The following is a 12,419-nucleotide window of genomic DNA, read 5'->3' as shown; positions in this document are numbered from 1 at the left end:
GAATGGGACTAGGATGGACAAGGGGTGGGGAGATATTTAGCTAGGACAAACAAGGGAAGGAATGTTTAGCTAGGACGGACAAAGGAGGGAATATTTAGCTGGGATGGACAAAGGAGGGAATATTTAGCTAGGATGGACAAGGGAGGGAATATTTAGCTAGGATGATCAAGGGAGGGAATATTTAGCTAGGATGGACAAGAGAGGGAATATTAAGCTAGGAAGCCAAATTTTGTTAGGATGAACAAAAGGGAAGTAGCCTAATATTTAAGCTGGGATTGACATATCATGATCATAGGATGATAATTTCACCATTTTTATGTCTATTTTTACACAAATTTAATACAAAAAGGAAGAAGAAAGATATACGGTATAAATAGTTTGTTTTTTAAAAAAATAAAGACTTTTAATCACAGATCAGTCACTTAGACAGAAAATGCTCTCTCGTAGTTTTAGTATTCCTTGAATATAAATATGAAATATTTCACAGGTCACTAGTTCTTTTTACAGGATGGAAATGTGGTTGTTACAGAAAAAGAATTTAGATAGTAGTATTTTAGAATTTTAGAATGACATTGAAATATAAATATCTTTTTTTTTTATTAGTTCGATGAATGTGTTTTTTTGTTAGTGGGGTGCTATATCAACAGGTTGTCTTGTCGTCTTTGAGTGGGATTTAGCAATTGACACATGTAATAAAAAACAAGATAATATGGAACACAATTATTACTATTAAAGCGACTTTCTGAGAACCCTCAATGAATCGTTACTTTAATTAAAATATGTTCCATATTATGTTTTTGTGTTTATTGAGTTGTCTCATGTTTTGTTTATTAACTTGTAGCTTTTTATTCTCTAAAAGTATTCTCCTATTTTATTCTTCTCTGTTTATCTTTGCCAATATTACACTGCTTATATTTTCTTTCATTACCGTAGAAGCTCGTTTAAAAATGCTTTGTGCCTTTTGGTAGTTTAACACCTTTGTAGCTATAGAGTTTGAACAATTAGAATAGACACATAGTCAAATATTACACAGTTCTTGTTATTGAAATGAAATGAAATGAAATGGGCTCTAAGTTCTACTGTTCTGCTATGAACTGGGCTAATGAAGACGGACATACACCATACAGTGTGCTATGAGGGAGATTTTGCCCAGACAGCGGCACTAAGGCCTACTCTTATATCGAATTCCAACTGTCAAGGATTCTTTTACGTGCACACCAATGTGTACACAGGACTTTGATTTTTTGTCCAATCCTATCAACCATACGTTTTTCCTTGTCAGGCCTTCTGTCCTGTACCACTGACAAGGGGAAATCATGCCTGGTGAACTTTCCCGTTTAGAAAGCCAACGTCCTACTCACTGAGTCACAGTGGCTCCCAGTTCTTGTTATTAACAGTTCTTCATCTTAGAAATCTATCCATGGTGTCAGATACCTTATTTTAAGAATGCAACCATTTAATAGGCTGAGAGGAATACTTTTCTGCTCCGAATGGGATAATGAAAACGGGAGCTGAGAGAAAAGATTAGATTTTGTCTGAAAAGTGCAAAGAACAATTGTAAGAGATAGAGTAGAGGAACAAAATGACTACATTTACTTTTTTAAAGGAATTGTTAACATTTAGAGTTAATTCACCATTTAAAAGGAATCGTTAACATTTAGAATTAATTCACCATTTAAAAGGAATCGTTAACATTTAGAGTTAATTCACCATTTCAAAGGAATTGTTAACATTTAGAGTTAATTCACCATTTCAAAGGAATTGTTAACATTTAGAATTAATTCACCATTTAAAAGTAATCGTTAACATTTAGAATTAATTCACCATTTAAAAGGAATTGTTAACATTTAGAGTTAATTCACCATTTCAAAGGAATTGTTATATAAAAATGAATCGATTCTACTATATTGAAATTTTACTTTCTGGAGAGTGAAATATTAATGTTTTAAAATTAACTCTTTTTTTTTTTTTAGGCTAAAGCATCTGCTGAAGGTGGTAAATCAACAGATGACGTAGTTGATGAAGTCGCAGCAGACATCCTTAGTAAACTGCCGCCTAATTTTGATAATGAGGCAGCGTTGAGGAAATACCCAACGTCATATAAACAGAGTATGAATACGGTGTTAGTACAAGAAATGACCAGATTTAATCGTCTGCTGGAAATAGTCCGTTCCAGTCTTGCTAATATCCGTAAAGCTATTAAAGTAAGTCCATTTTATCATCAATTGATTGTGATTTCCCAACAGCGCCATATAATCTTCTCTAATATCTTTTGATGGGAAGGGGGGGGGGGGCGCGAATGATTAATGCATGCACGTTGTATCATAAGGTCTATCACTGAGTCAACTGATATGGTTTCAATTCCCCGCTTGTACATGACAAGGAATAGGGTTGCCTATTCATACTTACGAAAGAATTTTTTCCAGGCCCTCTGGTTTATTCCCACTGCCAAAGACCACTAAGCACAAGCACGATATTGAAATAAAATTGAATTATATGTTAGTCCTGAAACGACTAGTTTGTGTGGAGTGGATGTTAAACCCTATTTCTCTCTCCCTTTAATCTGTCAACCGGTATATTTTTAGGGTCTGGTTGTTATGTGTGGAGTGGATATTAAATCCTATTTCTATCTCCCGTTAATCTCTCAACCGGTATATTTTTAGGGTCTGGTTGTTATGTCTGCAGAGTTAGAAGAAGTAGTATTAAGCATCTTGAAGGGTAAAATCCCCGCTATGTGGATGAAACGATCGTACCCTTCGTTAAAACCTCTTGGTAGTTACGTTACAGATTTCTTGGCACGTTTAAAATTCTTACAGGTAAGTCAAGTAATATTAATTGATAATAAATACATAGAAGAAACATGAAACAGTTTAGGTTTTTTTTTGTAACATCTATCTATGAAAACATACTCTTGTTAAGGTTTAACAGCTTTTGGATGATGCTGTCAAATATGGTTTGTAAAAATATTACCATCAATGTGTTATAATAGTCAGAATGTCAGCCTATGTTATAATAGTCAGAATGTCAGTCAATGTTATAATAGTCAGAATGTCAGTCAATGTTATAATAGTCAGAATGTCAGTCAATGTTATAATAGTCAGAATGTCAGCCAAAGTTGTTTAATAGTCCTGATACATAACTTATTTGTTAATATTATATTTTTTTTTTTCAGGATTGGTATGATAACGGTCCGCCACCAACTTTCTGGTTATCAGGATTTTTCTTCACACAAGCTTTCTTGACCGGAGCGCAACAGAATTACGCCCGGAAATACACGATCCCTATTGATTTACTCGGATTTGATTACGAGGTACTAGAAGATAAAGAATATACCGAACCACCCGAAGATGGTAAGTTTGATATATTGACATATGATAATTATATGTGACATGATATTTATTTCTGATGCACAGTCTGATGTATAATATTAATTTCCATTTCCGATATTTAAACTAATCAGCAATTGAAACTAGTGAAGAAACTTTGCCAGGGATACAATCTTAGTTGGGTGTTTTATATATTGAAACGTGGACATGTATTTGATGTATAATTGATAAAATATGACATTGTTAGTTAGTAGGCCTATATATCTGATAATCTGAGAATAGTTAGTAGGCCTATATCTGATAATCTGAGAATAGTTAGTAGGCCTATATCTGAGAATAGTTAGTAGGCCTATATCTGATAATCTGAGAATAGTTGGTACGCCTATATCTGATAATCTGAGAATAGTTAGTAGGCCTATATATCTGATAATCTGAGAATAGTTAGGCCTATATCTGATAATCTGAGAATAGTTAGTAGGTCTATATCTGATAATCTGAGAATAGTTAGTAGGCCTATATCTGATAATCTGAGAATAGTTAGTAGGCCTATATATCTGATAATCTGAGAATAGTTAGGCCTATATCTGATAATCTGAGAATAAACATTAATATTGATCATAAAGTCCATAATGATTAAATGCCCATTTTATTAATATATTTGATTAAATACCTGTTTTAACGAGTTTTATTGATTTCAGGTGTTTATATTTATGGATTATTTTTGGAAGCTGCACGCTGGGATAGAAAAACCAAAAAACTTAATGAATCCCTTCCCAAAGTTCTCTTTGACACAATGCCAGTGGTGAGTTATTCATCATAAATTTAACTTATTTTTTGGGTAGTCACATGCCCCACATCTTGTACTTTCATATATTTTATGGGACCTACATACCCCAATTTAGGGGCTCTAATATATTTTATGGAAGTTACATACCCCATATCTTGTACTCTCATATTTTATGGAAGTTACATGCCCTACATGTAGTGAGTGCTCTCATACTTTTGATAAAGGTTACATGCCCCACATCTACCGGTCTCATATTTTATGTAAGTTACATGCCCCACATCTAGCACTCTCATATTTAGTTACATGCCCCACATCTAGCAGTCTCATATATTATTGAGGTTACGCGCTCCACAAATTGTGCTCTCACATATTTTATGTAAGTTACGTGCCCCACATCTACCGGTCTAGTGCTCTCTGAACTGGATGCATGTTAAAACGATGGTTTTTAGCAATAATTTGTAATCCTGTTTTCTCTTTCAACAGATGTGGATTAAACCAATCAAAAGGTCTGACTTAAAGGAAACATCAGCCTATCGATGTCCAGTTTACAAAACTAGCGAAAGAAGAGGAACATTGTCGACAACAGGTCACTCAACAAATTTCGTCATCGGGATGATGATTCCGTCTGACAAACCACAAGAACATTGGGTTGGTCGCGGTATGGCCCTGTTGTGTCAACTGGATAATTAAGTCATTTAAATTCATGAACATTCATCATCGTCACCCTGTAATATGGATTATTAATTTATATCAGTTATTTATTTTCCAAATTTCCAACTTAAGTTATTTTTATTCAAACATTCCAATCAAATTATACGTTCATGTTCTAACTGCAATCAGATCTCAAACCGTCCAACCATTATAGTGTTTAAAGAATTAATGAATATTACCATGGTCATATAATAGCTTCCGTCCAATTGACTAAAGATCCGAGCATTATATTATAAAAGTATTAGATTATTTTGTTGAGAGAATTCATATTCCCAGCTTCTGTCCTATTGAATAGAGACATGCACGTTGTATCATAAAGTCTGGCGTGGTTTCGATTCCCAGGTTTTAGGATCGCCTGTGGGTTTTCTCTGTTTCCTCTGGTTTCCTCCCACTGCAAGCGAATTATTGGAATAAAATTGAACCATGTGTTAGTCCCGAAAAGACCAAGTTTGTGTCGAGTGGACATTAAACCCCATCTCTCTCTCTCTCTATCTCTAATGAATCGAGATTATCCATCCAATTTGAAACTAGCATTATATAAAAGTATTAGATATAACAGCTCAGTCCTATTGAATAAAGATCCGTCCAATTTTTAATTCGATATAATTTTACACTAGCATTATATAAAAGTATTAGATTATTTTGTTGAAAGAATTAGGTTATCAGCATTATTACTTTTAAAACATTCAATCAAAAAATATGTTGTTTTTTTTCAAGTTGCAGGGTTTTTTTTGTTTGTATATATATATAAGAGATATAATTTGTAAATAGAATTCTATATATTTTGACCAGCTGTGATATCACTTGTTTTTAATATGTAACCTTTATGTAACTGTTAATACCCACTCCTGCTTAATATTATGGTGATATCGTAGACAAGCCCTACCCCACCCCACCCTAGATATTTTAATAAAGTGCCCAAAAGCTATGATTAATTAATACAGATTTGAAAGGGTGGTGGTGCTTTGAAGTTTTTTGTGATAATTTGTAATGCTGTAATATATAATACCATAAAACCTTTATAACTACAATCTAATTCATGATATAAGCTTACTGAAACAACCCCGATATGCTATAGACAATTGCTGTATAATACATGATATACTGAAACAACCCTGATTATTTATATATTTATAATTATTTATATATAATACCATGGTATATAGACAATAAACCCTGTTGTTTATTTATAATACCATGGTATATAGACAATAAACCCTGTTGTTTATATATATAATACCATGGTATATAGACAATAAACCCCGGACTATTGCTTATGTCTAGTGTATAAATATTAAGTGCTGCTGATTATATATCCATGTAGAATTTTGATTGTTTTAGAATGATATAATATGACAATAAATTAATATTATTCATAAATTAAATCCTATTCTTTTTATTTACTTTAAAGTCTCTCAAATCTGGGGGATTAGGGATTCCCTTAAAAACTACTACAATGTCTATCAAATCTGAGGGATTGGGGATTCCCTTAAAAACTACTACATTGTCTATCAAATCTGAGGGATTGGGGATTCACTTAAAAACTACTACAATATCTATGAAATCTGAGGAATTAGGAATTACCTTTAAAAACTAATACAGTGAATAGCAGTCTAAAAATGGTTAAATTTGTTTCAATATTTACAAAGATATAGTCCAGTCAATCTAGCTGAAAAAAGGGCCCAATCCAAAACAAATTGCAACAGAATTTCTTTTGGTGGTATGCTTTTCAGTAAGGTCTCCTGCACATCATACTAAAAATGTTCCAAAATATTTTTGGTGGAAATGGGTCAAATTGCATAATATGCTAATTAGCGTAATTTCATATTTCAGAAATGATTTAATGCTATAATTTGGCTATCAAATGTTCAAATTTGGTGGAAATTGTATCCAAACCCATGTTTACATGGCCAGGAACACAAATAAACACATTTAGAATATAATCACATAATTACCTGATGCATAATATGCAAATTAACATCCGCCATTAGTGAAAAACTTATTTTTCCCCCTAAATCTGAAACTTTTTAAATTAATTAGCTCCATGAAACCAGTACATATGCCCATAAGTACAGGATCAAGGGTGCTGAAAAGCACTAGAAGAACAGCACAGTTAATTGCATAATATAGAATATGCAAATTATACACCTGGGCCATGACTGAAAAACACATTTTTAGTCCAATCTCAAAAAACATTTGCAATAAGTATGACTTATTTGAAAAGCATGCTTTACTCAATAACTTCAATCAGTGCACTAATTTGTTTACAATTGTATCATTACCGATTTTTATGGGGATTAGGAATCCAGTGAAAACTATTATAGTTCATTTAAGGTTTGCGTTACAGAAATTATGGTCTTTAGACACCCCACCCCAAATGAATTTTGTTGAGTACAAGACCAATATTTTACTGCAAGAGAGTATCCTCAGTGTATTACTAAAAGTTTATTGTTATACATTTAGTTTAAATTAGGGTAAACAGGTAGAGTTACATAATGTCAACTATCTCCAAAATCCCAGAAAGCATTTTTTTTCTTCTCCAAATAGCTACACAAAAGAGGGTCTGAATGAGACAAATGATAAAAATTCATGTTTTGATGATCAATGCAACAATATATATATTTTTTTCTACATGTTCATTTTGGTAGAAATAACGAATATTTAATACTTAAATGCTCTTTATTTTTTATCAGACATCACTAATCATTAATATATAATTATAATGGTTCGTTTTACTTCACATGTCTATAATAACACTCACTCAGTGACGGATCCGAAGTTATCACAAGTGAATATTATGAGCAATACCACGTAAAAAGTCCAACACATGGTGAATGTTGAACTTATAATGTCCAGTACACGCTCTGTTTGGTCTCTATACTTCGTGTGTTGATCAGGCTGTTCTCTAGTTATTATCAGCTCCATAGTAACTTCTTGTAGAGCTTGGTGTTTCTTCAGGGCATCTAGAAACTTCCATATGTTGACATGGCAACAACTAACTGGAGTCTGAAATCATCTGTGCCACCCTTCTATATTGTTGTTCGTTCTTGGAAGCTGGACCATAGTTCAATTGCATACATATTCCTATGGTTACGACTATCAGGTCTCAAAATGTCGGTATCCTTTAAGTAGTTGATGATTGCATTTGCGCCATTCTCTTCCATGTGTTCAGTTAGTGTTTCAAAGAGTAAGGGCTGGTATCAGTAGCGGATTATCAGTGAGGCTGCAGCCTCAGGCCCAAAGATTTTGTAAAAAAATTTTTTTTAGACTTTTCTGATACGACTAAAAACGCAAAGACAATTTAGGGGGGGGGGGTAGGCCCAACTGGAATCAACATAGGCCCTGACCCGAAATTAATTAGGCCCACGCCATTTTAAATAGGCCCTATTGTTTGGAGATCTGATCTTATTTTTTAAACGTAGGCCTACAATGTACGTTAAATCCTTGTAAGTTTTCGATTATGTCTTGCTTAATATATTGTATCCACGTGACGTCATTTATGGGCATATAAAGTTACATTACGTTTTTAATGTTAGCAAACTACCTTGGCTCTAACTTTAAAAACTAAATAGGCCCTCCAGCAACTGCCGCCTCAGGCCTTGGTGGAGCTTAATCCGCCACTGGTTGGTATCATTCTGAAGTCAAGATTGGATTCATTGTCTGTTTGGTAACGTTGATGAGGTCCCTACGTCTGCAATTTACGGTATATCTCAGTTTCATGAAAAACTCTCTGGATAGACCTTTTTTTAGTAATCTCAAAATCGTTAATGGTAGACAACAGACGAAAATCTGACTTTAATACTAGCAACTGGGAATACACCCGCAAATTGGTATCCCCAGTCTTGTTTTTAAGTAGAGCACCAACACGTGGAACTGTGTGGTTGTCGATAGGAGCATGTATGGTGTAAATCTGGTAAAATATTTCACGCGCAACTTTAGCGGTTTTATCAGCCAACCGATGATCGGTTGAGGTCGGGACCTTCAGGTTGGTTACTGTTGAATATAGTAAAATTCCACCTGGATTGTTTGTACCACTGCCAGACAAAAGGAAATGTTCCCCATTAAAATTTTCTTTGTATTGGTCTTGTATTTTCATGGCCTGTTGAGTTGGTGGTAGAGGTACCAGCTTTCCTGGTAGTAGTCTTGAAACATCTTATAGTACGTTTGAGGTTTCTAATAGGTGGAAGACGGGAAATGGTTCCTTCTGGTAATGTTGAAACTGCAGCAGTGACAATTGGTTCCATTGGATTGTCTCTTTATGATATTTTTTACCCCCAAAAATCATTTCACGTACTGGGTCACCAGCATGAGTTTGTTCACTTTTCCGGACTGGCTGACCTCTTCTCTCTGGATCTTTACTGTGGTTTTGCATTTACCATGTCTGCGTTTCTCGCATTCCAAGACAACAGCACCATTAGCAAGGACTCGTGCAAATTTACTGTTCATTTTATTATAAACATTGTGCTCAATTTTCAGTTGTGGTTATTTATGTAATTAACTTTGAAATAAAATTAACAGCTATGTTATAATGTTTTGATAATGATTAATGTACAGATACATTATAGTGTGCATTCATCAATTAATAAACTATATTAAAACAAATAAAACCACTGGCAATAAGATTAACAGTTATGTTTTTATAATGATTACATATAATGGTGATGATAAACGTCAAGGGTTTCTTAATACCTAAAGAGTTCCTGTGACTGTTCAGGTGTAACTGTTAAACTTGTGGAGACTTTAAAGGACATAGCTGTAGGACCTCCGAAACCAGTTTTGATGATAAAGTTTTGATAATTTGTTTGTTTTCATCAGGGCTATGTGACCAACCCCCCCCCCCCCATGACAACAGTGCTCTGGTACTAATGCAATCAGTCAAATATTCTCCATAATGAGGTACAGATACTTTTATTACTTTCTTTGAAAGTAATAAAATGGGTGTGGGAACTTGATTTTTCAGGTTATTGCAAATGCTTTGAGTTTGGACTAAAAGTGTATTTTTCAGTCATGGCCGAGGCGTCTAATTTGCATATTCTATATTACGCAATACCACTGTATGTGCTGTTCTCCTAGTGTTTTTTGGCACCTTTGACCCTGAAATTATACCGTAGATACTGGTTTTATGGTGCTAAGTCAAAGAGTTTCAGATTTAGGGGGAAATATAAGTTTTTCACTAATGGCGGCTGTTAATTTGCATATTGTGCATTATGTAATAAAGTGATTATATTCTAAATGTGTTTATTTGCTTACCAGGCCACGAAAACATGAGTTTAGACACAATTTCCACCAAATTTGAACATTTAATAGCCAAGTTATAGCATTACGTCATTTTTTAAAATATGAAATTATGCTAATTAGCATATTACGCAATTTGACCCATTTCCACCAAAAAATATTTTGGAACATTTTTGGGATGTTGTTTAGGGGACTATACTGAAATGCATCCCAATGAAATTAATTCTGTTGCAAATTTGTTTTGGGTCTAACCCATGTTCTATTGAAATTTCCTCTTCGAGCGCCTGGCTGAAAAGTTCTAAACCTGTCTCTGTGAAAGATCTGTACAAAGTCGACGGTCTCCATTTATTTTTCTATGTAGTCCCCTTTAAGGCCTAGATGTCGGTCAGAAAGAAATTTTCTTTAGCCACTCGAAAAAAAGACATTTATAGCTGATATGACGTCATCATTACAAGGAAAATGACGACTGGCTAGATCCTTTTCATTTTTATAGGTCCACATTATGAATGTGGACGTATTGTACCGAAGACCCTGTGGGTCGCATTCAGGGCGCAATTCTTAATGGTTTGTCTTGAAACTATGCATACTTATTCCTTATACCCTTTGGATGACCCCTATTGTTTTGGTGCATGCCCCACCACCCCACCCCTTGGCCAGAGCCACACCCATTTTATTCTTAATGGATCATCTTGAAACCTGGCATATGTATTCCTTATAGCCAAACGACGGCAGCTATTGATTTTGGTACATGATCCGGCCACCTTGGGCAGTGCCACACCTACTTTTTTTTTGTTAATATTTTGTCTGTAAATACTCCAAAGGTTGCAATATTTTGTTCCATTTCGGCATAATCCATCATAGGGTTGTACCTATTTATATTAGTCCATGTCCATCCCCCAGGTGCAAAGCCAGGCCAATTCTGAATGGATTATCTTGGAACTTGGCATATTTATTCCTTATACTGTAAGGACAGCAACTATTTATTTTCGTTCGTGGTCCAACCCCCAGGGGTGGTGTCACACCCACTTTTTTGTTAATATTTAGTCTGTAAATTTGGCAAAACAAACCCAACGCCTAGCCTTTCATTGCCTCTTGTCATATTACAGTGGTTGCAACTTTTTTATATTTCATTCTCTTCATTTTAAAAAGTACCATATATCAATCAAAGCAGGAATGTGGACGTATGTTGCAGTGGTAGCGATGCTCTCTTCTGATTTTGATGAAACTTGAAATACATGTTTATATCCCTAAGATCTTGGTTCCTTTCGATATTGTACCATGGCCTTTATCGGACTGTAACTTCGTGGATTATGGCCATTGATTGTATGAAAAATCTTGTGTACCTTCTAGATGTCACAATTTTTATCCGATTTAAAACAAAGAGGTTTAAACATTACACCCTAATAATGTTGAGTTCAAATTTCGTGAAAATCAGACCGAAAGTGTCCGACAAAATGGTTGCAAATAATATGGGTGTGGACCCTCCAGAATATAAGTTACAATTTTTATCCGATCTTGATGAAATTTAAAATAATATATGTTTATATCCAAAAGATCCCAGTTCCTGTTATTTCCTGGATTGTACAAAAAATCACATTTTTTTTAGCTTGTTCTCTGCCCATGTCTGGCAAAATGTGGGCGTATCTTGCATGGAAATCACTGGTTGTACTGTGCAAACATGTAGGTAGGTGAATATACTACAAACGTACAACTCGGGAAGCATGTTTTAACACACGTTTCTGTATTAAATGTTCAGTTTCAAATCAACCATTGTTGGCAAATTGTTTAAATTCATTGAGAATCATCAAGAACTATTAGGTTTCTACAGTAATGGTCCATCTGGTTTGGATAACAAGTATGGGGTTTATAACTGTTTACTTTCCCAAACAGGCCCGTAGCCAGCTAGAGGCAATTTAGGGGGGGGGGGGCAATGCCCCACTGAAAAAATGTTTTGCCGACCTTAGCTCTAAAATACCTACTGTAGACTGTGCCGGGTGCCCCCCACCCCTAAAAACTTCACTGCCCCTCCGCAGCCAGAAAGCTGGCTACGGGTCTGTTCCCAAGCAGTGTTGAGTAATTAGCAGACACCATAATTTACTGGTTCGGTCTATTATATAATTTAAGTGGAGCAACTCCATTTTAGGTGAATATGGAGTAACCCCCCTTGCAATGCTAAAACATCGATTATTATCAACGAACATTTAGTTATATTTTACACGTTTCTGTTAGTTTAATCTTTGCAAAAAGGCACTTATGGTTTTATCAATTAAATCCATTTAATGAAAGTCTTAAAGTAGCCCCTTTATCGTTGAATCGAAACTAGATTTGAATTTTGTATTCGAGTTCCTTCCCCTGGAAAA

At 34.7% G+C, this 12,419-nt stretch overlaps 1 protein-coding gene across 1 annotated transcript in view; it reads left to right on the top strand.

The window, feature by feature from the left end:
• Positions 1-6,202, top strand: part of LOC126832501 (dynein axonemal heavy chain 7) — a gene marked incomplete at its 5' end in the record, with an annotated part of 45,411 nt that extends 39,209 nt beyond the window's left edge. Inside the window, 5 exons of the mRNA XM_050563297.2 lie at positions 1,974-2,204; positions 2,664-2,816; positions 3,173-3,350; positions 4,025-4,128; positions 4,597-6,202. Coding sequence (XP_050419254.2) covers positions 1,974-2,204; positions 2,664-2,816; positions 3,173-3,350; positions 4,025-4,128; positions 4,597-4,803 — 873 coding nt within the window. The remainder of the gene's footprint in view (positions 1-1,973; positions 2,205-2,663; positions 2,817-3,172; positions 3,351-4,024; positions 4,129-4,596) is intronic.
• Between the last annotated feature and the right edge of the window lie 6,217 nt (positions 6,203-12,419).

This window comes from Patella vulgata, chromosome 9, assembly GCF_932274485.2.
Source record: "Patella vulgata chromosome 9, xgPatVulg1.2, whole genome shotgun sequence".
In the NCBI taxonomy this organism is placed as follows: Eukaryota; Metazoa; Mollusca; class Gastropoda; family Patellidae; genus Patella; species Patella vulgata.
The sequence above is the reverse complement of the archived record's forward strand: the minus strand, read 5'-3'. Positions and strand labels throughout refer to the sequence as shown.